Consider the following 27,747-nt stretch of genomic DNA (forward strand, 5'->3'; position numbering starts at 1 on the left):
GAGCCCAGATAGCTCCATGTCCTTCTGGCTCTTCAGTCTGGTGTCAAAAGGACACAGTCATATGCCTATGATCGTTTCAGCCTTAGTTGTGGCTTGGAAACCGTCCTAAACTGAAGTGGTTTCATTTAAAAAAAAAAAAAAAGTGCAATGCTGTCTCTATAGTAATACTAATGCTAAAGTTATGACAGATGGAAACAAGGTCAAGTCTGCAGAGCGGTAAGTCCTTTTATTAGGCTGACATAAAGAAAGTGACAAAGCACATAGGACCTCATCTGAAGACGAGCATGTAGACTTGAAAATGAGCTTCATAGGTGAGTCTAACAGAAGAATATTACCTCTCTGTGCAAATTTTATCTCAAAAAGTATAGTCCAATATAACTATGGGATCCAAAGGGGACAGATGGGTCCGTTGTATTCGTTTAATGTTGCTATTTCTGGCAGCATCTGTGGCAGGATGTGGGGTGGCTGTATTTTGTTTTCTTTTTAATCTGAACAGACCTACTGAGAGCTCTGAGAATTTGATGCCTTTTTTGTTATCAGGTATGTAGGGATAAATTCTTCTAGACGGTTCTTAGTTTCATCTTCCTATGAAGCATTGTCGTCTTCATTCTGAGGTTTTTTTGTGGTTTGCTCAGTCCTTTCAGAACTCTAAGCTCTTTTTCTTGCCCCTCTTGCCTGCTTCTCCTAGGCAGTGAGATAGACACTGGTAAAAACAGACGTTTGGTAAGGTTATAATCCTTCTCCCTACAATGTCTTTGCCTCTTGTGTATGACTTAACTTGGTCACAGCCACCTGAAATCTCAAAGAGAAAAACTGGTTCCCCTGGATGACAGACATTTTCTGTTTTCCATGGGAACTGAAGTATCTGATTACCTCTGAGGCAAGCAGATTTTTAAATTATATAAGCAAATCATGAAAATAATTACAGACAGATTTTCTTCTGTGCTTGTCTAGAAGGATAACGAAATGAAGAAGGATAATTACATTGAAGCTTTTTTGTCCCATAGATGTTGCAAAGCATTTTGCTGTGTCAGTTCCTTTTGGACACAGTGTATGCCATCTTGTGGACAAGTCACATTATGTCTGAATCCCTGAGACAAATATTTAAAGATCATGATATTTTGTGTGTGTGTGGTAAAATTGCTTAGTTGTGCAATATGTAAAATCGTACGTATTTGTAGCTCAATGTAAATAATCCAGCTTCTTGGACACTGATTTTGTAATTGAAGTTACTTGAGTTTGCTTGGTTCCCTTACTTTTGAGGAAGCTGAATTTCTTTTGCTAGGATATGAATCACTTGTTACCACTTGTAAAACTAGCAAACATAAAATTCTTACAGTTTTCTTCTTAATTAAGTTTAAAGCAATGACCTAGAATTATGTTCATCTGGGAACAAATCAGAAATAATTCTGAGAAACATCTGTCAAAGCAGCATAATTGCTACATGCCAATAATTATAAAAAGAAAATAATTTTAGAAATTTCCTTGCTTCAAGAATGAAAGCAAAAATATTCTTCTTATTAGAGACATAACCAACTTGTACAAATATTTTTTTTTAATTTTAAATTAAGATATCTATACTCTTTATTGACCCATACATACTAGTTTGATTCTTTCTTGGTAGAAAGCAGGTGACAACTCTTAAGACATTCTTTAGTGACTGAAAAGTCCTTTCCAAAAGCCATAAGGATTTGTTTTACAGGGAAGGCTCTAAAACCCCCAACACTTGTCAAAATATTATGCTTGCTGAATGAGATCATTTCCCTTTTCATGCAGAGATCAACAGATCTTGTCTTGTAAAAGTCCTTTAGAGATAGCCCACTGCCTGTTTCTTCTAAAATTTAAAATAAGGCAAGCTTATGGTAAAATGTTTCCAAAAACAAGTATGTAAAAAGTGAAACACAGATGGTTACAAATGTGAAGTTTTTACTGTTAGCTTGAAAATACAATTCTAATAGAAAAAAGCCTCAAATAAGTTGATCTAACTTAAAATCTAATTTGAACTCAGTTAGAAGCAATTTTATGTTTTAAAAAAGACTAATTTAAATTTGATTTAATGAATAAAAATTGCTGGACAAATAAAGTAGCGTCAACCACGTGCTGATTAAAGAAACTTTAATGTTCATTGTGTTGACAGCTCTGTCCTGCAGGTAGGCAGAACCATTTCTAGCTTTAGGGTAGATGTTCTTCTTAATTGGTCATGCAGAGATACTGAAAAGGTGGCTGATTAATAAGCTTTCCCACCGTTCATGTATAACAGAATTAGTGCTACAGAGGTGTAAGCAGCTTCTGGTAATAGATTTGTCACCCATATTGCCAGGTACCTCTGAAGTACTGAAAGCTATCAAGCAAGTGGCAAAGCAGCTGGGTCAGGTGGTTCTACTGTTGAGATATATGAATGTGGGTAACGTAAGCTGGTAAGAGAACTCATGACTTACTAAACAAACATCTGGGACCAAAACCAAGCGTTGCAAGTATTTGAAGATACTAACATTGCCCACCCGTATGACAATTAATGAGGTCATACACATTGTGATAATCATAAGGATCTGTGTTTGCTGACCAATGCTGAAAATGAGCTGGACTAAACTGAGCCATGAATTTGCAGAGCAGCAGTTTATTTTTAGTTACTGTAGATTCTGATCTGGTTGTGGCACAGATCACATGATTTTGCTGGAGGGCAAATTCAGGAGGAGCTGCGCATACAATCAAGACTTGCAGAATCTACGTGTACAGCAGATCAGCCAGCTCTCAAAATCCCAAAGTGCTTTCAACCATCATGTGAGGGTTTCTAGTTCACTTATTTTTATTACTAGTGTTTGTCTGCAAGGGTATTCAATTGTTTACTGATTGCCTTGCTTGCCCCGAAGGATTAGTCTGAAAAGACAGAGGATTCATTTCAAGTGAGGAGTGTCCTGAACATTTGGCGTCCATATGTAACAAGCCACTCAAGGCTGCCAGCAAATTTGGTGAAGTGCTTTCTTCATGTGTAGCAATGGATGATGAGATTGCATAATTAGTCATTGTTTGGGTATTAATCCTCACACTGCTATTGCTGTTTTAGCTCTGTAGCTATGACACTTGTGCTGATTTTGTCCCCAGATTGTAAACTTCCTGGTTTGCTGCTTCCTGCAGACAAGCAATATCAAGTGACAAGATATGATATGTAATATCTGAGTTTCTGGAACAGGAACTGACACCTTCCCAGCTGAGACTGTTGGCCATTTAATTTATATGTGGACTTGAGAGATTCACTGAGGTGCCCTTAATGAAAGCAGTCCTGCTAGAGGTGGGGAACTGAAATATTAAACATTATGTCAAAGCTATTCTTAAATCATGTAACATAAGTTGTAACAACTAGAGATTGTAAACCAAGACAGAATTCAATAGCAATAACTTTGCAATTGCCAGAACTGCAGCAAGTATTACTACTGCTAAGTTCAAATGTTTGTAGCATGAAGTGAGAGGAGCATAAGAAAACAAATACTTACTGGCATCCGGCTTTGCGCATAATGTGTGTGAGTGATGCTGTGGGAACAGAATTTCAGAGAAGTGGATATGTGAGGCCTTAAGGAAAGCCTCACTGGGTAACTATGAATTTTTAGCAATAAGGTCTTAATATCTATACATATTTCTGTATTTCTTGCCTATATCCCAACTAGGTTGTAATAATTCTGGTGTCCAGATGACAGCTGTGTGAAAGATTATTATGTCAGAATTATGCACAAGAGACTACTGTATCATTCCTTACTTGCTTTAGATCCACAGAGTTGGATCAAAGCAGTTCATTAAAATAAGTCTGGCTGCTGCCTTAAGTAAAACAACAGAAAGCTTAAATGCAAGATTTAGATCAGTGGTTTCAGTGGTCAGATAACAACATGAGCCAGCAAAGCTGATTTGTAGCCAAGACTATACCACAGCTTGGCCAAACAGTAGGTCAGGCATTATTCTGGAGGAAGGGTGAGAAAAGATGGGCTTTTTGCACCGCTTCGTTCAGCAATGGCATCACAGCAGTTGAAATCATGCTTCAGTTCTGTCTATACGAAAAATAATCAGGCAGCTTTATTTTTAAAATCCCATCCTTCCTCTACCCTGTCAAGGGAGTAGGAAGATGTATTCGAAGTGTAAATGGTTGGAGAATCATAATTTTCCTCTCTGTTTTCTGATGGCATTATTAGAGAATCCATCAAATAATGGATGACTTAATCAGGACAGATCTGCCATTCTTAAATGTGAAGCTTTTCTAGCATAACCATTTCTTTTTGGTTGTTTATATTAGGAGAACCATTACTGGCAGTGAATGGTTATTCTCCTTGTAATTCTTCACATGAAGTGCCAAGTGTTCTGGGGAAAAATAAATCTATCATTACCTCTTTTGACACCACACTGCTGTGTCGCTCTCTAGGGGAGATGATATGATTTACTTAAATGTTTTGCTGTAGTATGAAACTCTTTTGCAATCTGGCGACTGTTATTAGCTGCTATGATGATCAAATAACACTACAGGAGTTGGTAATTAAGAAGAAAGCAATACTAAAAGAAGGACAGTAAAGTATTAATATTTAGGTTTGGATTAATTTAGCAATTCTGTCAACCAGTTGCAATTCTGGGGGATCACATGCAGTTTCAGACTTGATATGCTACTTCTGTTTCACATAATAGATCCATTAATATTCCAATCTTCCACAAGCATATTACCCCACATATTACCAAGTTGCGGATGGAAGAAGTAAGTCTTTTTTTCCTTAATGGTCACGCTAAGCCAGGCATGTACAGTGAGGAGGGTGCATGCTTGGGAAAGAGGATGGCAGATGTTTAGTATCAGGAGGAGTTGTTGCGATACCTTAAACTAAGAGTTGGCCTCCCTGGGAAGGCGGGCAGTCTCTGACCCCGCTCTGTGGAGGCAGAGAAGCCCACCTCCATGCATCTGCCCGGCACATGGATAGGCTCTAGGGTAAAGGAGTTCCCTACCTGCCAAGATGGCAGTAAATGGTCAGCTGCAGCCTCAAAAGAGAGAACAGCAGCAGCCAGGAAAAGTTCAGCCTCAAACCTCCCTCACCGGAGAGCACCAGGCAGAAGTGTCCAAGTGGCTGCTGTGAAGGGGGCGTGTGGAGTGAAGAGACCTGAGAGCAGTTTAAAAGCTCAAAACTTTTGGAGAGTTCACCCTTTTCATCCCATCGGTTTCCAGCACCCGGGGGGGTTGGGATCACCAGGGGAAGTGTAAAAGACACTGGAAGAAAATGGGAACTGAGAAAGAAGATGGTTTTATGTAAGATAACGTGTCTGAGAGCTGACTTGAAGTCATTATTTATCTATCATGAGGGTTTCTTTTGTTTTTTTCCCCTACCAGTTCCATATTGGTGTGGAGCAATAGTTTTGTTTTGATACATGAACCTAAGCAATGATGCTGTCGGTCACGGGGTATTTATCTTCACAAAGTAGTTTCTGAAAGGGAGGGCGTATTTGTGGGCTCTCTGTTCTGTGTGGTTTTTTTTTTTCCCCTGCCCCCTCTGTCACACACAGAATTTACTCTGGGATAATTTAAGTTGAAGTTATTAACTCCCAAATCAACATTGCAAAGCCCCCTATCACAGCTTTTTTTAAAAGCCAAGTGTTTGGAAACCAGCATTCAAGGCAACCCACTTCCTGCCAGCCTTGAAACCCAGGCTCTGCTCTTGTTCACGCCAGCAAAGTGCACTGTACTTTCAAATGAATTTGGCACTTATAATGTCAGACTCTTTGATGACTGCACATGTCGGTATAGTTGTTTATATTGAACAGGGCTAGTGCTCACCCAATACAGCAGTGTTATCTAGGCCTGTCACTGCAAGCTGTTAATTATTGCATTGTTAGCCCTGAAGTATTTTGTGATTAGTATTTCTGTAGTAGTACATGAGATGAAGTATATTATGGCAGTACTTAGTTTTAATAATTGCAGACATTTTCATGTGCACTTAGTCTTAAAAGTACCTTAGAGAATAAAACTGAAGCTGTCTGCACAGTACAATCAGAAAGTGCTGAAGTTACTATAGAGTGGGTTTGGAAGCTGATGAAACCCTAAACCCTGAGCTCAACAAAAGCTTGAGGGCCAAATGGTTCCTTTAGCTATTGCTCCTCTGCCCGACAGGCTGTGAGAGGACCATGTAGAAGTTGAAATGAATTTCTCCTGCACTAAAGTTAATTGAGTTAACTTAGAGTAGACAGAATTATTACATGGTAATGTTATTTCCTCAAAACGTAGCTTTTGCCTATCCTTCAATACCTTGACTCATGAAGCATTTGGCAGATTTTTTTTATTTATTAATATTTACCAAATCAACTAATATGCTGTCCCAGGCTTTGTTTTATCAAAGCTCTAAGCCCTAGATCCAACCTAAATGAGAACATACTTAAAAACAAAAGTCAACGATACTATCTTTTTCCTTCCTGATTAAAAAACACCCAGAGTGCCAACCATTAAAAGCATTGTATAAAACCCTGCAGAATTAGTTACTGGGACTCTATGTTCTACCATGAGTGTTCCGCATTCGGAACCTCAGCTAGGATAGCTATAATTACTGAGTGCTAACGGGGTGCTGTTGGCACTTTAATAGGGATATGCAAATTGAGTTTTGTGGCTACCGAGTACATGTATGTGTGCAAATACCACCTTTATGTAGCCACAGTGCCTCACAACGGGTGAGTGAACTTGCTACTGTGGCTAATATGTGGGGTTTTTTTTTTCCGTTCATCAGCAGGCAGCCTCGAAGAGGCTCATGCCTTCCCTCCCCTTAGCGCTCCAGTGTGGAAGTCCAGCTAACACCCCCAACAGGGAGGCTTTTCTCTGACAGCCCAAACTCCTGTTTTCATGCTCCCGTCTACTATGAAGGAGCTGCTTAGGTAACTGAATCTCATCTGGGCAAACTGTGTGCCCAGCTCATGACAGCTAAGTATTACCAGTGCTTCGAGGACATCTCAGCAGTGTGAACGTGCACTTTACACTGAAATGTGGGATGTGTATCTTGTTTTCAGCTTTGAGGCTTGAAGTGTGACCCTCAAAGCCCATGTCACATGGTCGCTTGGCTAGTCCGAGGGAGAAAATCTCCCTTGAAGATCAGCTGCTGTTAGCTGGAGGGGCAGCAGAACATCTTCATTTGTACCTTGGACCTGTAGAACAGAATATTGATTTGCACTCATGGCACTGACAGAATGTGTATTTTATTGTTGTTTAAAATGCAGGTCAATTTTAAAGAAGTAAAGTTTGACCAAAGTCACTAGAAATCAGATGTCATAATAGCAAGTTGTACTACTGTTTTGTGGTGGGTTTTTTTTTTGTTTTTGTGTGTGTTTGTTTTTTTTTTAATTGATGCATTATTTCTTAAACCAGATAGGATTATTAGCTCACCATTTGGACATGTTGTACAATGCGGGTGACACGTGTGACTTGTAATGACCTAGGCTTGTCTTACATCTATTTTCCAGGAAGTCAACCAAGTTTTTCTGGAAGTAATCAAAAGATGTAGAATCTCTTACTTCCTTAGTCAGTTTGTTTCACTTGCTTATCACCCAACTATTGAAATGGAAAAATAAGACATTAATCTTCACTTTCCCAGCTTTGTCTTCTCAACATAGGTTTTTACTATACTTTTCTCTCTTTGATTAAAAAGCTCTTTACCATCCGATACTTTCCCCCTATAATCCAGTGAGTTATTTGGGACAATAATTTTCTAAACTTGAAGAAATTGTATAATTCCATAATTAAAGAGATTCAATACTCAGACTAAATACTGATCTTCATAGCAGTATTATTTAATTAAGGCGAAACCTAAGAAAAACCTGTGCATTCTATATACTGATTGTTTTGACAGATATGTACAGTTAAATTTGTTTAACTTATTTTACTCCCTAGAAAACTTTTTATCCAAATTCTTTAGCAGTAACAACCTAGCAGAACAGTATCTGATAATGGAGAGTAAAAGGACAAAAGGATTATTTTGACTCACTTGAATAATTACATATAAATCCACTCCAGTTTTATTAATTTTTTTGTCAGTGTTATCCACGAAATTACATGAAAAAGAATGTAGCTCACAGGTGAGCTAAATTCACTATGAGGCTCAGAGAAAAGATTTAGAATTAGCAAAATCACTGCTAAGCTATACCACTTTAATCAAAATTCAAGTTCTGCTTTCTCAGGCAGTCAACATTCCCGTGGACAGAAGCTGAATTTTGATTGATTACCACCTGACATTATAAGTGTAAGTAATTTGTTCTTCATCAGTATTGATCCCATCTGGAAGTTCATGCCCTTGGGACTTTGAAGTAGGTTTACTTCAACCAATTGATGCTTGTAGCAGTGAATTATGAAGAAATTGTAACTGAATTTTTGGTCTGGTTTGTTTTTGTTCATTACTGTAAACATAAATCTTCCAAAATATTTGGAAGTATTACTCTTCTAGATGGCACTGCTGTTTGTCTTTTTTTTTTTAATTAACCCCATCAAGTTTACCTGTTTCTCTTTTAAAATATTTATATTGTGAAAAGCAAACCTATGAATGGCTTAAATTTTAGCTGTTATTGTAGGTCAGGATATTGACTGGCAATTGCAATACCAAAATGACTGGCTGTACTTTGCTTGTACTAACTGTTCAAATTTTGTTTGAGTTCTTGTTCTGTTTGCTTTGCAACTCGAATCAGCCATTGCAACAGTGGGGAAAAAAACAAACATTCTTTCAGATTATTTGACTTAATGTATCTACCTTGCTTTCTCTGTAAATCTATGTGTGTACATTGATTACTGGTCTGAAACTGCATTCTGGCACAACTCTCCTTAAATATCTAGTATTATTGAAATGATCAAAACTCATAGAAATTCTTTTCTAGCCTCAACTAATCAGTATATGCAAAAAGAAAAAAAAAAAAGATTTTTGTGTGTGCGCAAGTCCTATGATTTCCAGGCAGGAGAAAAATAAGGTGGCGTTAAGGTCTACTTATTTTACACATTGAAGGCATATTACAGTAGCTAAAATATGGCTAACAGGCTTTTAAACGTACATCAACTTCTAAACTTCATTTAGTTTCTTTGGTGGAAACTTACTGTTATAAAAGCAAAAGCTAATAAATCTAGCATGCATTCATTTTTGGGGTTAAACTGACACCTACTGGTGTTCTGTAATACAATACATGCAATTAGTGTGATGACAAAATATACACAATATTCTGTGTACATTTCCATTTCCCTGATGCTGTTAGCAGCCCTGTTGATGACTCAGTAGGGTGGAGAAAAGTGTAACAGCCAAATACAGCAGGTGGGGCTGCCTAGCACATCATGCCACTGCACAGGTGATGGTGTGGAGCTCTCCTAGTTACAGCATGCTGCATTCGGACTTACTTCAAGCTTCTGAAATTGCCACGTGGCCTTTTTTCCTCTCAAGATTTTTTAAAACAGATTAAGTTTATAATCTTCAGAACAAAAATATTCTAATAGGTACACAGCTCTTGGGGGGGGGGGGGATAATAAAGATTTATCTTAATTTCTAGCCATGTTTCCTCAAGCATGCAGTGACTTGGCACTGCCCATGTCCCCACCTGGTCGCTTGGTCTATTGCAGTAAGAGAACTTCTGTGGGTCCCACCGCACAGGCAGCGGCTTCGAGGAAGCTGTGCTGGGTTTGCCCTGCGGGGCAGGCAGACACCCTGCCTAACCCAGGCAGGCTGGTGGGCTGCAGCCCACAGATGCTGCGGTGGCCTGGCCAGCCACAGGCTGGCTAAAGCCGATGCTTCTTTCACCCAGTGCCAGCCAGCAAAGGACTGGAAGGGAGGAACTGGTGAATGGTGAGATAGGTGGGAAGGAGGAGGGGTAGTGAGAGGAAATATGGTCATGCGCTGGCAAATGGATGCTGACCGCCTGCTGTATTTGGACATTCGGTGGAAACAGTAGTAGGGCAAAAGGGAGCAATGTTATTGGGGTCCCCAAGGAGGAGTAAAAGCTGTAGCACGAGCCAGTCTCTGACTAGATGTAAGCAAAAAACATGGGAGAGCATGGCAGTTGGAGTAAGAAGACTTTCTGTTGAAGGTCATGCCTTATTTCACCCTGGGAGATGTGTTCAGTCATGGCTTTTCTCTCCTGCAGCTTCTAAGCTGCTCATGGGGATGGGGATTTAGTTACAAAGAGAACAATTATTCCAATTTTAGTTAAGCCAGGGCACCAGAGCCAAAATTACTCGTATTCTGCTCCTGAGAAAAATATCATAATATATAATGTGGTTTCTTGATAATGATGAAAATTTATTCACCACTAAGTCTAGTTCTACTCTCAGGTTCAAATGCTAACTCTGGCTGAATGCTGCTGAATCACCCCGCCCCTTCCCCCCAAATCAGGGGACTGGGAGTGTTCATGCTGCCAGAGCCCTCATACTCCATCCTCTGATGAAAAACCCCGAGTACCCGTACCTGCAGGTGATTCAGTAAATTACTGTGACTGCAGAGCTCACTGTTGGGCTTATTGTCACTTGGGGTAAGAGCCCTGTTTGTCCTATGAAACCTGAATCCTGGCTCTGGGATGGGTTTGAATTGAAGCTTTATACATGTTACTTAGGGTGAGGTCCAAGAAAGGATTTAAACACGAAAATAGGACTTTAACGGATTTTAGATGCTTTCAGTCAAAAGCCCTAATGCACAATCCCTGCTGAGCCCTGAGGGGTTATTGACTACCTTCAGTCTAAAGTAGATTAAAGCACTTGAATATTGGGGTCTCGCCAACTGGTTCACCTAGACTATAGCCGGTGAAGCAGTCCTTGTTGAATCCCTTTCAGGCATCTGGCCAGTAATTCATTTTCTGTCTTGTCTTTGAGCTGTTGGGCTTGATAAAGGAAAGAGTGACATACTATTTTCCAAAGACTGAATCCAATTAATTGCCTGTAAGGGCACTAGGTAAAATCATATCTGTTGAAAGTTTCTTTGATCATTTTGTTTTCTTGCATGCGGTGCTGTCTGAAATAACTGATCTTGGCAATGTAAAGGGTATTGTAGAATTAGGGGAGGGTTTTTTCCTCCCGTGCCACAAAATGTGGAGTCTGGCTACACCGATTACAGGAAAGGTGAAGATCCCTTGTTTTAATTTGTCAATCTATGAGTAAGCCTCATAGAGGCTCTATAGAGGCTCATAGAGGCAAGAGCTGCGACATTTCCCGATACTGAGGACCGGCCGTTTGTCCGGCAGAGCGGGAGAGTTTCGGCCCTGTGCGTCAGTCATGTTTGTACTTCCACACACTTTTTTTCTCCTTCCCTTTTCCTCCCACCAGTGCTCAGACGCGCCTCTCCCAGGTGCGGGGACGCGCTGGTTCCGTTCGCAGCCCGGGCACGGGGAGGCCCAGCTCGGCCGGCAGCGGGCGAGGCGCTGCCGGTAGGTCCGGGCGAGCGGGGGAAGGCGGCTCCCTCCGCCCAGCTGGGCTCCGGGCAGGGCCTGTCCCGGGCCCAGGGTTGGGGGCGGTGGACTGTCCTTCCGCGGCAGCCCCCCGCGGGCGCGCGCTTGTGGCTCTCGGGGGAAGGGGAGGAGGAAGGCGAGGGTGGGGACGGGACAAGCCCTGCGGGACGGTGGCTTCACCCGAGCGCAGAGGAGGGCAGGCAGGCACCCGCTGCGGAGCGGTAAGGGCCGCGGGGCCGCTGCGGGCGATGCTGGGCGCAAGGGGCTCTGTCGCTCCGCGCGGAGCCTGGCTGCCGCCGGGCGGGCCCCGCCGCGTCCCGCTCCCGCGACGGGCGGAGCTGGGGGGGGGGGTGTCTGTGCTCGCCTGCCGGGGCCGCTTTCGGGGGGCGCAGCGCCGGCCGCCGCTCCCGGCCCCGAGCTCTGGCCTTCCCGGGGCCGCTCCCGCGGCGCCCAGGCAGGGCCGGACCCCCCGGCCCGGCTGCGGGGCGGGGGGGCTGCCTCGGCTCGGCGGGCCGGTCCCGCCGCGCAGGAGCTCCGGGGACGCTGGGGCTTCCCGGGCGCCAGCGGTGTCCCGAGCGGCAGGGGCGCGGTCGCGGTGGGGCGATCGGGAGACGGCCCGGGAGAGGCCGTGGGCGGCGGCTCCTGCCCGCTCGGCTGCGGAGCAGCGGGCCCGGGGCCGGCGAGGCCGGAGCCGTGAGCTGTAAGAGAAGCGAAACCCAACTGTTGCAGGCGGCAGCCGGGCTCGGGCGGAAAGGGTCCCTTTCCTGGGGGAGCGGGCTCGAGAGCGGCGCGGCAGCAGTTTATTCCAAAACGGCCCTGCCCCAGGGAGGGGGTTTACCGGCCTCACCAGGACCCGAGTTGAAGCCACTCACAGGATTATTCTGAGATTGTTGATTACTTGGTAAAAGTAACACACTAAACGTCTGTAACCTCTCCTGATGGGGAGAACGCACTGTGTAGTACCATTTTTGTTTTGCCAGTGTAAAATTCAGCGTGACCCAAACGGCATTGGTTGTCTTACTAAAATAATAATGTATCAAAGTCTTTTTTTGTAATTATTACTGAATTTTACTCTCTCACAAACGCCTGAGAAATTTACACAACTTTACCAACCTGCTGAGAAGTATTATTTTAAACTAGGAAGTTATTGTCCAGAGTTCAGATAACCGAGATGGTGGCCCAAGCAAGTGCTGTGTTACGGCTTGCTGCTGTGCACTGCAAAAATCCCGAGTGCTCTGATAAACCTGTATATCCTGCCTGATTGTTTAAAAAAAAGATTAGCCTTCAGCCTGTGTTTCATTCCAGGTGCTGCTGATTAGCAGCTGTCTTAAACTCTGCTGTGCAGGGAGCCCCTATAGTTACTGTGGTGTTGGAGGGCAATTTGGGATTTCTAGTGAAGAAGACTGAGTAGGAATTGTTGAATTTAAGGGATTAAATCGTGTCAAATCTTAGCAAGAGATAAAGAGTAAAGGAGGGGCAACAATGTATTTGCTTGGCCAAGCTGGGTTAGGAAAGCTGTATTTATAAGCAATTATTTTCTTTTTTTTTTTTTATACCAAGCAGAGAGGTGGGTTATTACCTTCTCTTTCTCTTGTCCCCAGGCCAGTCTTCAAGTAGTGCCCAGGATTGCGAGACACATGTTTGCGCTGGCTGTATGAAGTAATAGTTCAAATACCTCTTCAAAGACATTTAAAGCAGAAGGGACATCAGCAAAATTAAATTGAAAAGCTGAAGTTGTGGTTGCCTCCGCAATACTCAGTGTTTTGAAGAGATTGTTTGGTAATCCTGATGTCGTCTTGTTCTTTATTAGGAATTTCTGTTTTGATAGATAACTTAAAGGGACTGATACTTGGCTTTAGTACTTGGTAAATGTTATCTGTGCTTCAGATTTGAAACTTCAACTTTAAAAAAAGAAAAGGAAGGCACAGGAGAGGTAGTTGCCATGCCAGGGATGCTGCCAAGCACTGCAAAGACCTGAGATGTGTTTGCATCTGCCTTCAGGAAAGGGAGGGGGGGGGCGGGGAGGAAAAGGCGAGAAAGCATAGCAGTCATTTTTAAATTGAACCAGATGTCCAAAACTAGTCAGTGGTAAGAAATGAAAAATGCAACATCATTTAAAAATAAGTATTGAATGTTAAATATCAAGACTAGACGTGTTCATCCTGGAAGTTACGATCATGACCATTTTGAAATCTATGAAAGTGTGTTGATTTCTTAGAACTCGCTCTTCAGTAAAGCAGATGTGAAGATGGTCTTTGGTTGCACAGTGTCTGCATAGCAGAAGTAGCTGCGACTGGGTGCAGTTGATCAGTATTCAGCTCTGTAGTTTAGTCACAAGGGGAAACTTTTCTTTTTCTAAAGAAAACAGGAGGTCAGTGGTTTTTAAAAATATACCTGTGGAATATTTGATACTACAAATATCATCTCAAAAACTTACGGAGTTTAGTCATCTTTGACTGCTGTCTTGTTCCCTCTTCAGTCTGCCAAAGCTGTGGTGTGAGTATGAGAATGGTGTGAAAGAGCAATGCCTGTCCTCAAGGAAGTGATGGGTTACTACAATTATTGTTCTGTGTACACACTGCGCCTGTAGCCATATCTGTCCTTCTGTACCAGGTCCTGTGTTTGTCTTAGCTACAATTCCCTTTCTAATAAACCTTTCCGCATTTCTGCTTAGTCTACTGGGAAGACTGTGGGACTACTGAAATGTATAAACATTAGTCGTGTTTACTGATGTATTACCATGCTTCCAGTGCAGCAGATTAGTTCCGTGTAACCTGGAAGAGTGAACAAACTCGTGACAGGTTCTTTATAGAAATGTTTATAGACTTCACTGAAATCCTGATGAAAGCTGTGTTGTGTAAGGAAGGCAATTAGCAGTATTCCAGAGACTTTTCTGCACTCCAGGAAAGTGAAGAGGCTTGTGTCATTGTCGGGAAGCTTGTGTGCTGGGTCTTAGCCGTACTTTGTGTGGATGGATTGACTCCAGCCCTAATTGGATACTTAAGCCTGAAATTCTTTTTCTTTGCGTGTTGACTTTTGTACCTGCAAAGTTCTCTGTAGGCTTCTTTCAGGTGTTGAAAGGGCTTTTTGACTTGAGAGACATGGTCGCAAAAAGTGTAAAATCAAGAGATGCTACCTGAGGCCTATTTTAAAACTTTGAAGAATGACCGTGGAAACAGGTACAGGAATTGGTTTGGTTGGAGGAGAGCAGTCATGGGTTACAAATGAACTTGTTTATGTTGCTTAGAAATAACACTTATTTTCTTTGAGGTTTGCAGTCTGGAGATGTGTGTCCACAGAGCCTTGTCCTTGTAATTGAAGGTTTAAGGGAGAGATTTTTGGGTGGTAAGTGAGGAAAAGGCTGAATAAATAGCTTACCGGAGCAGGAACCAACAACAATTTTAATTACTCTTTTCTTTTTGGTATGCGGACAGGTGTGTGGGTGGTATATATGATAAGGAAAGTTACTGGCTACTGACTCAGCAGAGAAATTGGCCCGCATGGCTGCAGAGGCACTGAGGGTGACTGGCTGCATAACTGAACTCTGCACTCGCTCAGCTTGTGCGTGGTGGTAGTTGATTATTCCTAGGCACAGTGTGGAAAGGAGAAGATGGGTGATCCTGAAGGGCAGCAGCGTTGACATGGACAGATACAGACATGAGTGGTGAGGAGGCAACATGGACATTTTAAGACCAGCAGAGCTTTACCAGACAGGAGGCAGTGGCTGAGAAGTCTAGTTGAGAAGTTACAGTAGTAGAAGTATGAGACAAACATTAGGATATATAACTGCTTAAGGGATGATGTAGGCACAAGAGAAGCTGATTATGAGTTAAGGCTAAAACTTACTATGAAGTTTGGAGCCATGATACACTGGAGTTTCTAGAGCATCTCGCAAAAAAGCAAGAAAGTCAAGCTTGTCTTAAAATGGTCTGACATTCCTGTGTTCTCAAGTAGATATATTTACATTATGTCTTGTGAAGTAAGGAAAAAAAATAAAATGTCAGGTCCACTTACAAAACCCAGCTTCCTTTTTGATATCAAGATACTGATCCAGAATCTGCATTCCACTAGGTGTACAACAGTACTTGGGGCAGAAGGAGTATTTAATAGCCATACAGTTCCTATTGTTGCTGCCAGTCTCTGTACTTGGGATGAATTAGTGCTTCTCTGACCTGAACCAAGCTGGCAGCAATGGAGACAGCCCAGCAATTAAGGCAGTTTTCTGGAGAATTGTCCTCAGTGAAGAAGTCATTAAAGCAAATGAATTTGTTTTGTTTACATCATGACTGGTATCTCTTGCATCAGTTATGACAAAACTTAGTATTTAGTCTTTAGTGTATGGATAAAAACAGAACTGGACCTTTGTAATCTTTTTCTAGTACAGTGTCCTGGTTTTGGCTGGGATAGAGTTTAATTTTCTTCCTAGCAGCTGGTACAGTGCTGTGTTTTGGATTTAGGATGAGAATAATGTTGATAACACACCGATGTTTTAGTTGTTGCTAAGCAGTGCTTACACTAGTCAAGGACTTTTCAGCTTCCCATGCTCTACCGACTGAGAAGGCTGCAGGTGCACAAGAAGCTAGGAGGGGGCACAGCCAAACTGGCCAGAGGGACATTCCATACCATGGGACGTCATGCTCAGTGCACAAACTGGGGAAAGCTGGCCAGGGGGGCCGCTGCTCGGGGACTGGCTGGGCATCAGTCAGTGGGTGGTGAGCAATTGCACTGTGCATCACTTGCTTTGGATATTCTTCTTCTTCTTCTTCTATTATTATTATTAGTAGTAGTATGAGTATTTTATTTCAATTATGAAACTGTTCTTATCTCAACCCATGAGTTTTCTCACTTTCACTCTTCCAATTCTCTCCCCCATCCCACCGGGGGGGGGCAGGGGGAGTGAGTGAGCGGCTGTGTGGTGCTCAGTTGCTGGCTGAGGTTAAACTATGACATACAGTAACCTAACTTCTGTTTTCTGCGTTATTACAGAGTAATTTAGGTTGGACAAGGGATCTCCGGAGGTCATTTGGATCAGCTGCCTGCTTGGGACCTACTTAGGTGAGATTGTCCAAGGCCCTTTGACTTTGTATTCTGTTACAGCTTTCTATTCCGAAGTGTGTTTCCTACCTCTGTTCTTGTTAAAGAATTATTTACAGCCAGCTACGGTCCCGATGGGGAAATTCTGCATTATTTGCCTCATTTACTGTACCTTTTGTTTGCTTCTAGTAAAAACTGTCCAGTTGTAGCTTCTGTTTCCTTCCAACTAATCCATTCTTTGCCCTTGTGTGCACTGCCTGCAGATTCTGCTGGTATTCCCAGTGGGTGTTTTCCTGGACTTAAAAGATCAGATATCACAGTCATCTATAGCCAGCAACTTTCTGCCGTGTGTAACAAACGTGCAACAATCCAAGTAAATCAAACTTCTCCCCCCCCCCGCCTTTAATTTTCTTAGTTGGACTTTTTTTTCCATGTTTCTCTCCCTGCTCAGTGCAGGCTGTGCTGTACTCTGCGCTTTGAGGCCTGCTTAGGTAATGCCTTTCAAATTGAGGTGCATAGCTGCTTGGAATAAGCTTGTGCAGTGGGGATATGTGAAGAACATTATATCCAGGAGAGGGCAGTTGGGCTGGGAATAGAGCAGCAGGAGTCGAGAGTCTGCTGGCAGGAGTTTCTGAGACAAGCTGCAAGCTTTCAGGGTTGGATGGCAATGGCAGGGAGACAGTGGCTTGGCTCTTGTGCTCCTGGCAACCACGTGCATCTTCTGGTTTTGTTCTCAGTGGTGTCTGCTCCCTTGCTCAGCTGAAACCCCTCACATGCCATGCTGTTTTGCAGCCTTCCTCCAGCCCCATTTCTCCTGCCAACTCCTTTGCTGTGCTCCCAACAGGTGGTGCCCACCACTGTGTCTTCATCCTGGGTAGAAGCTAGTATGTCCCTGCTTGAGATCTGTTGTCTTGCACCCAAACATAAATGACTGAATTTACATATGTCTTGTTTCTTTTCATCCAACATATATACCATTCAATAGAATCATAGAATCACTGAGGTTGGAAAAGACCTCTAAGATCATCGAGTCCAACCGTCGACCCAACACCACCATGCCCACTAAACCATGTCCCTAAGCGCCTCATCTACACGTCTTTTAAAGTCCCAGAAAAAATGAAAACTGCTAAGACATCTAAGAAAATAATCACTTCTTATGCTCTTACAAAAAGTATGCTTTCTTGATGATAAGCCACCTTGTTCATCACTTGGATAGCCAGATATAGGCTTACTTTATTCTTGTATTCTTGCCTTGTCTTGCATGGCATCTTTGCTAGTGTGTTGTACCTCTCAGTAAAAATTCTCTAGAAAGCAATGTCATGTAATGTGTTCAGATAAATTCACATTCAGCAACATTCCTTACAGCGGAAGATAAAAATAAACTATGTACTTCTTTTCATCCTAATAAATGTGTGTTATGGAAATGTCCCTCCTCTTGCTGAGAGGGCATATGTATTGATTCTGAGTTTTGGAGTGATGCTCTATGAAAGTGAAAACAGATGGTCTGAGATGGGTCTGGTTTCACGATCTGCTTAGGTTCCCTTGCATGAATGTTGTTGCCATCTCCCCTTGTACCACTAGCATTTATGCTATTGTGTAGCTGGTGAGACTAAGGAACTGATATGGCTGAAAACTCACTCCATAGTGGTAGGCAGCCAAAGTGGCAAATTGGGTCTTTCTTTTGGTAGAAATAGCCTTAGATTGATTTAGGACATTTGCTATTGCACTGTTTTAAGGATATGAATTTCTTTTGGTAAAATAGGAAAGTTGTAAATCCATACCAAACAATGAAAATGTTCTTAGTTCAAACTTTCATATAGCTAACTATGCTTATCTTCTATAAAAATTTCTTGAGACAGACATACACTCTGATTTAAACTAAAAATTATATTTTCTTTATACTAAAGTTTGTTTTGAAAGGACTTCAGGCAGATACAGATGTAATTATTTAGTTTCAGGGGAGCCTATTTGAAAGCAAGCAGAGTATTTCTGGTCTGTACCTGAGTGGCTAAGGAAGATTTCAGATAAGGAAAACTGTTCTATAAGGTAGTAAGTGTATTTGCTCTTCCATTCTTAGAAGGGCAGTACTTGCTATTGCATTAAAAGCAGGTGCCAGGCTGGGGTTTGGCCAGACAGGGAGAGGGATGACTCTAGTTTCCTCCATCTTCTCCAGCCTCCCAGGAGCAACACTTCTGTACATAAGTTTCTCCTTGCGTGGTGTGTTAGTGTGAGGACTGCGCAGAACTTTTCTTTTCCCCTCCTAACGAGGGCAGAGAGATCATCTACCCACAGTTATTCTTGAGGTGCTGTTGCTGTTACCTATGTGCTGCTGTGGAATCCATTTCTGCTAGACTCTTGTGCAGGTCAGGAAACCAGCTGGGATTAAAAAAATTGTTGCCTAATGATTTATCTGTAACTGTTGGGTAAGGCATGAATGAAACTTGACTTACCCTTCCACTTCTGACTAGTTCCCCCTCCTGTTTTTTTTTTCTTCCGTTTGTCCTTGGGCAAAAGGTATTTCTCCGCATTCTTAGAATACGCATTTGCATCCTGTCTTCAGAAAAAGGTTGCAGTTTTAAACTATATAATGTTAACATATCAATCTGGGCAATATAAAAAAAATCTCATAAGATGGGGGATGCATCCTGTAGTGAGAAAATGGTAATAAATGTGTTCAGTTTTGGATGTGGAGAGGACAATTTATAGTTATGGTGATTATCACTAGGTGAAGATGCATGAAAGGCATGTGAGCCAGACTCTGACCCTGAGTGGTCTGCATCATGAATGGAGTGTGAGGAGGGAGGGGGAAGATGGCTGCAGCCCTGTAGCTTTGTGCATCTCTGTATTTGGGAGCATGACACAGATAATGGTGCCCTAATGTTCTTGCAGTAAATCTGCCCCTTGGGAGGAAGGTAATCTTGAATACATTTCCCTTCCTAGAACAGACAATGGCATAAGTTAACGTGTGAATATATATTACCTGGGAGATGTAGCAGGTATAGGTTATCACAGGGCAACCTATTGTTTTGGGTACGTTAAGTGAGACCTGTGTAGCTTCTGGACTGTGATAAACATATGTTTGTTCTTATCTTCCCTGTAATGCCTGTATTCATCTTGATGAAGAAGGTCAGAGTAAGAGTATTCCTCATCTACTACACTAGGTTTTACAGTTTGATACTTAAATTAGCATTCTGAAGAAACTACCCAACTTCTTACAAACCCACGTTGTGGGAGGGTGTGCTGAGGAATGCTATGCAGCTATTTAAAAAAACTGTGTAGGTCATAGCCTATGTTTTAGTTACATAAACATTATTGGACAATTGTCTGATGAGATACAACCCTGCTGAATCCTTCTGCAATGTGTAGCTGCCTCTAAGCATACTTCTAGTTTCAAGTCAAAGTTTTATTTTGGATTATTTTAGTCAGATACAAGCCCTGAAGCCCATGATAGAAGACTGTAAGAATCTTGGCTTTATGAATGCTTGGTTAATAAGTTCTTTAGATAAGTTACCCTAGAAGGAGGTTCTGATTCACTTAATTCACTTTCTCCAATAGCAAGATAAAAGGAAAGTTTAGCCAGGTGTTGTGCTTTTTTTTCAGGTATAGCCTGCAAATTCTCTTGCTGTGTTAAAATTGGTAGTTCTGGGTAGGGAGCAAATGCAGACTCTGCTTCTGGTTTCAGATTGCTGCATGGAGTAGAGTTTAGGAATTAAAATGGAGGGGAGCATTTGAATTAGCTGAAATACGATTTTGCAAAATGCAAAACCCTGCAAAAACTGCTGCACACCTTACTAAGTATTCAACAGTTTCAAGAGGCTTCTGTTCCCCAAAATTCATATAGCTTTAGTGCAGTTGTAAAAGTGATATAGAGCTGTGCTGCACTCTCCGTTGGAGAGAAGGGTATCCACGCATCGTTCTGCCAGTAGAATTTGTTACTTGTCTTCCTGGTCTCCAGCTAGCATAAGTAACTAATCTGGTTTTGTTTGAATAGAGTGGTTTGTGAATGCTGTGGCTTTTACCAGCCTTTTCCCTCCCTTTATGCCAACTTTGTTCTGTATGTAGAGCAATAGACCTCTGCAGAATGAATTGGAAGGGTGCTTTGCCCCATGCCAGTGTTGTTCCAATGTGTACTTACGAAGGAAATGATTTGGGCAAGAAAAGTGCTCGCAGCTTGTGATTCTTTCTCTTGAGCGAATGAACAAAAAAGAAAAATCTGGAGGAGGAAGCTGGTGCTTTTGCTGCTTTATTAATTGTTCTCTGGAGTCTGGTGACTCATCTGCCCAAAGTTGGAGTGCAGCTGGGCACAGTGAGTCAAAGTCCACTTCACCATTGCACACCTGGAATACAAGAGGTTTTTATGAAGAGCAGAAGAATGATGTGGGATGGGTAGCTGAAGCCATTGGTCTTTGTCTTACCACATGCATTTCTAAAGATTCAAAGCAAAAGAGTAACGAGAGTCTGGGAAGAGAAGCTAGAACTGCTCAGTTCTTCTCTGTGTTTAGTGGTGTTTGGTTCTGAAACTTCCAGATGTAAATGGAAGCTTCTCGTGTATCAGTGTAAAAGGCCCAGTCTTGTATTTAGTGTGCTTGTTGGTCTTTCAACCATATCCTGGTTTGAGATAGCTGTAATGTTGCTTAATGGTTCGCATATACGCTACCTCCAGATAACTTTTTGTGTATTTGACTTCCCTGTTACCCGTCTTATCCTTTGTCTTTGCTTGCAGTCAGGTACCTATCACCAAACAGTCTTCCCTTTTGAATTATTTGGGAGCAGCATTTGAGAGTCTGCTTTAAGAAGACAAAACTTGTGGGTTCAGTTTCTGCTTCTGCCATCAGCTTGCTTGTGCCTGTTTATCTTTCAGTTAGTAAATAGCTGCTGTTTCATAAGTAGCTGGGCACATTTGTTAAGGTGTTAGAAATTCAAGTCTTCCCTATCCTATATGGATGCTTAAGATTCTGTATCACTTTTTATATGATCTGGGGTTGGTTTGTAATATTAACCTTTTGTCCTTTTTGTAATCAGGCATTATGCATTAGTTGCTCTTCCCAGACATGTCTGTATCAGTGGTATTTTATACAAGAATGTATCTGTAAAACATGATTAAAGTTATAAGCTGCTCTGTACCTATTTGCAGGGAGAAAAGTGCGAATAGAAACTATGGGAAGTCTATTAGTGCCTTAAGAGATTGCATAGGGAAGTATAACACGCAGTTTACTTACTAACCCAGGCTGTAAGTCTTGCCTAAGCTAAAATAAAATGCTGAAATTCCTTTCTAGAATGTCCCTCTCGCCTTTGTTTTCATTACTATCTAATCCTTGGGTTAATGCTTATTGCCATATCAATTTACTGCAGTTACTACCTTATCTGAAGCTTGAATAAGTTTGATACTGAGAAACTCTATAATCATGGTTGGTTTGGTGGGTGGTGGTGGTGGTTTAAGTACAGGAAGCTGGTTTTCAGTTTGTTCTAGACCCAGTCTTGCAATGAGCTCTAGGGCCAGGGGGTTGGTTTGCAAGCAGTTTGTTCAGGATTGGGCCTTACTTTCTTCAGAAGATGTAGCATCTCGCTTCTGAAACAGCGTACATAAAAGTAGGTGTTTAAAAGGTGTTGCATTTATTTTCAAAAACCAGTGTTGAAATAATGGAAAATACAGTTGAAGGGATGTGAAGAGGTTCTCTACATGTCATTCAGCATTAAGTGGGTTAATTTGACATGTGTAACTGTTCTTAAAACTTAAAGGAGGGAAAGCTCCACAACTCTCTTGCCAATTTATCTAGTGCTTAAATAGTCTTATTAATAGACATAGGGAAAAGCTTATTATTTTAAAGTTTCTCTTACAGTTTTCCTTAAAGTTTACTCTCAGAGGAGTTTGTTTCGTTCTTCATTGCTGTCTGTCTGTCTTCATTATTCTCTCTGGTCTTTTGAAACTAAAGAAACTCAATTTCCTTGGCTTTTTCTCAGAAGTCTTCTAGCCTTTATGATTGTTCTTGGTGCTTTTCTTTGGAATCTGTTCACCTATTTGTTTCTTAGATACTGTACTCCCATGGGGGCTTTCCCAGAGCAGCAGAACTTTTTCAGCTGTCATACAGGTACTGGTTTTGCTTACGTGACCCTGCATGGTGTTTGCCACTTTCATGGCACTGTCAGCTTATATTCAGCTTCTGGTCTGGTAGATCTGCTGGATTCTTCTCTGCAGTCTAGCTGCCAAAGTGATCAGTTCTTCTGAATGAAGAATGTGATATATTTATTGGGTGATAGGTGTAAAGAGGTGCATTTCAAACAGTACAAAAAGCCAGATTTTAGGAGACCAAAGGAAAAAGGAGATTCATTAGGCAGTTCTTTCATAGCTCACTAATAGTAGGACTCCATGTGTTAATTTAGAAGTCCAGGATGCTTTGACCTCAGGGTGGCTGTTACACAAATGTCTTGAAATGGTGATGAGAAGATCCTTTTTCAGAATATGCACTAGGAAAGTTCCAGATCTGTGCACAAAATACCTACATTCTTTCCTGGGATGAATCTTGTTGATGCAGTTGGTTGTTAAACTGGTGCTTTTAAGCATTACAATATATGAAAACAGCAAACAAATTCTGGACTTCATCTGCACACGTAAGCAGAATCGAATGAGGTAATCTGGGAGAAGGTGGTTGTAGATGCATAGTTTCACAACAGTTATTTCTACTTTGGAATAATAAATTGTCTGATAAATTGATCATTCTAGCTTAAAAGTAAAAGGATTATTTAGGCCATTGTATGGGAAACTGGTTCTCAGAGCTGTCTGATGGTTCTTAGAAGGAAGAGAAAAAGAGAGATGCTTAATCAGCATTGATGTTGTGAGAGATTGTTCAACAAAGAAGTTGGTGGGCAGAGTATAGGAAGTGGATAGCCAGGGAGAAAGAGGAAGTCTGTGCTGAAATCGCAATAATTTCTTTCCGCTTTGGGAAAAGGCGATGGTTAGCATTCTTATACTCTGTAATGAAATAACAATTTGTGGAGGAAAGTTGCATTAACAAACTCATTGAAACTTTGGTAAGCAGCAAAAATGGCAACCTTAGACATATTTGAGCGTTGAGTTAGTTGTACTTAATTGTTTGGGGTTTCTTTTTCCTTCAATATAAATATTTCTTCATTTCAAACCGCAGTAGAGATAAATAGTCTTTTTTAAATATTTGAGCTTCACCACAAACCAGGCTCATGTTAGTTAGCAACTACCATGTGGCCTATCATACTGTTTGATTTTTTTTTTTTTTTTTTTTTTTTTTAGGAGAATGGGGGGGGATCTGAAATACTGTTCTTGGAGAACTGGGAGAAACTGCCAGATAACTTAGTATACTCATAAAGATGCCCCATGTCCCTGTTCTAGCATTTTTAATTTATAAAGGAAGAATTGGTGGTGGGAAAATGTGTAAAAACTATTCTGTGAAAAGGAAGAGTGAAGAAAGCAACAACAACAATGAAATCAAGATTAACATTTAATACTATCAGAAACAAATAAGTCAATAAATTTTATGCTGGTAAAGGTGCATTTTAATCTAGTTATCTTCTTGCTTTCTGTCTGAATAGAGCCTAATTAGTTGTCACTTGCCATCAATAAACAATGTCTTGTTATAATTTTCTCTCTATTATGTTTTAGATACAATGTCTGCCCCGAGTGGCATCCCTGTCCCATCTGCACCACCTTCTTATGAGGAAACAACAGGAATCAATGTGAGCTATCCTCACCCCTATCCTGTCCCAGAACCTGGCCAGAAACCAGATGGGAAGGGAATGAACCCCCCCCCATACGTGGGACAGCCTGCACCCGTGAATAACCCTGGTAAGTCTGAAAAACTCTACTGTACCTGATGTTAAGGAGGTGTCAAGTGGCTATGTAATAGGTGCTGTGCAGAAGATTAAAGATCGGGGTTCACAGGTGTTCCTCACCTTCCAAAAAATAATTTTGAAGGGAATAAGGTGAATCAATTCTTGTGAATCCTTCAGTGTGCACTAATATCAATAACATCATTTGGCTTTCTGCAGTTTTTAATGCAGACTTATTCTTAAGATGGTGTGTTTCTGCATTAGGAAATGCCATGGTGACTTCTCTTTGTCATTGTGCATTTCATTGCTCTGAGCCTCAAATATTTCAGAGTAGTAGCTGGTTCTAGCTTAGAGGAAGTTGATTAACTATCCTTTTTTCCTTATTTACCCATTGAGTAAACAGCATATTTCTCTGCTCAGTTACAGTTCAGACAGTGTACGTGCAGCAACCAGTAGTATTTTATGACCGCCCAGTTCAGATGTGCTGCCCTTCCTGTAACCAGATGATAGTGACACGTCTCTCGTATGACTCGGGAGCTTTGACTTGGCTGTCATGCGGTGGCCTCTGTCTGCTGGGGTAGGTTGATTCCAGTTTGCACTTCATTTTTCTGTTCTTACTTGACCTTTCATAGCTCTAAGGAGTAAGAAAGCTCTCAGCTTTGTTGCTTTCTCATTCTGTCTGGGAACTGACCCTTTATGGTTTGAATAGCTGCATCTGCATTTAAGTCCTATAGGACCTTAAAGCAGCTCTAGAACACTAGAGTAGTGGACTCCATAGCCATGTGTGTTCTTCCTAAAGCTTCATGGCACCAGTTTTACTGACGGCTTTTGCAGGAAATATATTTTACCTTCTTGTTTATGTAACAAGTGGTAAAACAGATTGTTTGGGTTTTTTTTTCTTTGCAGGTGTATAGCTGGCTGCTGCTTAATTCCCTTCTGCATTGATGCTCTAAAGGATGTGGATCACACCTGTCCAAACTGCAGTGCTCTTCTTGGTTCTTACAAACGTTTATAGGCAGTGTTTAAACACTGATAATTGATTGATGGAGTTAACATCTCTACAAGCCCTTTCTGAAACTTCATGGAGACTTCTGGTTGTTTCTGTGCATCCTGTCACTGGAAACCAATCAAAAGTAATGTTTATTGCTAGATTGTTTGAATAAGAATTTCTTTGAGGGGATTCTGATTTAGGTCTGTAAAAAGTATATGTAATCTTTATGGGCCACTCAGTCCAGCACCAGTTGATAGCAACTAAATGTTTTCCCTTTCTGCTTTATGCAAAACAGGTTGGTGATGTTCTTCAGTTAATCTTGTGGCAATCATGTTGCACACTGGTGTGCTTGCTTTCAGTCTCGGCACAGACCAAGAGGAGAATGTCTATGGAGACCTATACAGTCTCATGCTTGGTGTTGATGCTTTTGCAACAGCACTGTTTACAAACTGGCAGGGAGTTGCTTGCCTCTGAGACAGGTGCCCTTCTTTGACAAAAGAAGTGATTTGTTGGCATCTTCACGAGCACTAAAATTCACTTTAAAACTTTCTTAATTGAAAGAGAACCAGACCTAAAGGCTTCTTCCTTCTTGGAGGCTGCTTTACCAAATGGACAACTCAGGTTATTGTGCACCAGTGGTAATTCAAACTAGTACCTGAATTTCCTTGCCAGTTTTAAGTCTAGTCATATCTCTACTCTGCAGTAAAGATGTTCATACAGGAATTTTTAATAGATATTTTTTCAGTGTGTTTTGTTTGGGTTCTTTACTGCTGATTTATAAGTCTGAAGTGTTCTCTTCTCCCACCCCAGTGGAACTGCCTGTAGAGCGTTGGTTATAGCATTGGAAAACTTCCTTTTACATTTATGTAAGTTAACTGATAGATCATAAACAAGCCTCAGCCTTATCTTAAGGCTTGAATTGCACCTGCAAAACACAGATACAGGACCTGTGCTTTTAATTGTTGATCTGTTTGTTAATTACTGTTTCTTCATTAAGAAGGTAACATGTTTGTTAAGGAGTTTCTCTGATTATTATTTAGACTTGTACTCTGGTTTTTCTAAATGAAAGAGAAGTTCTGTTTTCAGAAGCTTGAGCTGGATATGCTTATTTAAGACGATCACAAAAAAATTAGGGAATGAGGCTCTGAAGGTTGAAGTATCTTACCATGCCATAAGCAGCAGACTTGGTTCAAGTAGTATCTCGATGCTTTTGAATGATACCTGTCTAGAAAAGGCAGACAGGTGTTTAAACAAGGCTATGATGCTAACACTGTATTAATCTCTGTAAAAGTAAAAAGCTAAAATAAATACAAATAAAAAAATACTGCATTTGCTGTTATTGCCAAATGTGCCTTCTATAAATATTTGGTATAAGTTAACTTTTCAAAAGTCTTTCAACACTTCACGTTTGAAATCCAGGAGTTACATGGATCACAAATACAACCTCTAGGCCTTGCGTTAATTAGTTACTGTAAACTGCTGCTGCTTGTGGGTCAGTCTGCAAGTGGTTTAAGAGCTTCCTTGTGCATTTGGAAAAGATTTCTGATCATATGGCTCCCTGTACCATAAGAATTTACATCAGTAGCTACTAACTGGCAAGAGAATGATGGAGATAAAAAGCTGGTAGTCTTGTAGCTTTCCGCTTTGATGCGGTACTAGCTTGTGTTTTCTGTCTGCTGCTGCACCACCGTAATGCTTCCGATGGTTTTTTTTAAGGGCCATGATGCTCCACTGAATTTTCTGTTCTGATGACACAGGCACTGATTCTAACTTAGCGAGTCACATGCGTTGCTGTAAAGCAGTATTTCCCCACCACCACTGGATTTCACAGAAAATGTCCTTCTTGTCAGTTTATCATCAGAGCAAGACAGGAGGAAGCAATGAAGCACGCAGTGTTTCCAAACTTGATGTTTGCTTGTATGGTGGGGAGGATTTTTAGGTTTTTTTAGTACCCATGTCAGTCTGGTCTGGATAATCGTGCTGGATACTCATTTGGTGAGTAAGTCTGTTATTCCCTTAGCTCCCCTTTTCTCTACAAAGTGACTGTTGGAAAATCTGAGGTGGTGGCACCAGAATGCGGAAGAACACTGACCAAAAAAATAATTACGTGGGGTTTTCCTTGTTTTGTTTTATGGGCACAGTCTGTTGCATCTCTTTAAATTCCTCTTATGGATTGAGAATAGGACACATAATGTTGGCAGCTCTTCCATCTAATTAAGCATTCTGCAAAACTTTCTGCTGCCCCTTCTATACTTAAATTTCCTTAAATACAAAGCCTGTTTGTTCTCTTGTATATGGAATTATCTACAGAATGCGCCAAAGTAAATTGCTTTGTTAAACTTATTTTAGACAGACAAATGCAGGATATAACTTGCTTTGTGTGAAAGTGCTTTGTGTTTGATTATGTTGAAGTTACTGTTTGTTTTTAAAACTGATTATATTTAAAATAAAAACTTTGTCTTTTGTATCTAGTGCTTGTAATCAGAGAATTATAACATTCGGAATGTTTCCAACACATG

The 27,747-nt window shown here is 41.3% G+C and overlaps 1 protein-coding gene across 10 annotated transcripts; it reads left to right on the top strand.

Moving 5' to 3' along the window:
- LITAF (lipopolysaccharide induced TNF factor) lies at nt 1-27,695 on the top strand. 10 transcript variants are annotated; one of them, XM_076350889.1, is made up of 6 exons: nt 1-216; nt 16,390-16,458; nt 22,468-22,526; nt 24,071-24,253; nt 24,658-24,814; nt 25,144-27,695. In XM_076350889.1, the coding sequence occupies exons 3-6, from the start codon at nt 22,481-22,483 to the stop codon at nt 25,250-25,252; spliced, it is 495 nt and encodes a 164-aa protein (XP_076207004.1). In that variant the 5' UTR covers nt 1-216; nt 16,390-16,458; nt 22,468-22,480; the 3' UTR covers nt 25,253-27,695. The 10 variants fall into 10 exon arrangements, with proteins under 10 accessions (XP_076207004.1, XP_076207002.1, XP_076207003.1 ...); XM_076350887.1 differs by lacking the exon at nt 1-216 and adding an exon at nt 269-311; XM_076350888.1 differs by lacking the exon at nt 1-216 and adding an exon at nt 11,201-11,219.
- The last annotated feature ends 52 nt before the right edge of the window (nt 27,696-27,747 follow it).

This window comes from Aptenodytes patagonicus, chromosome 13, assembly GCF_965638725.1.
Source record: "Aptenodytes patagonicus chromosome 13, bAptPat1.pri.cur, whole genome shotgun sequence".
NCBI classification, from domain to species: Eukaryota; Metazoa; Chordata; class Aves; order Sphenisciformes; family Spheniscidae; genus Aptenodytes; species Aptenodytes patagonicus.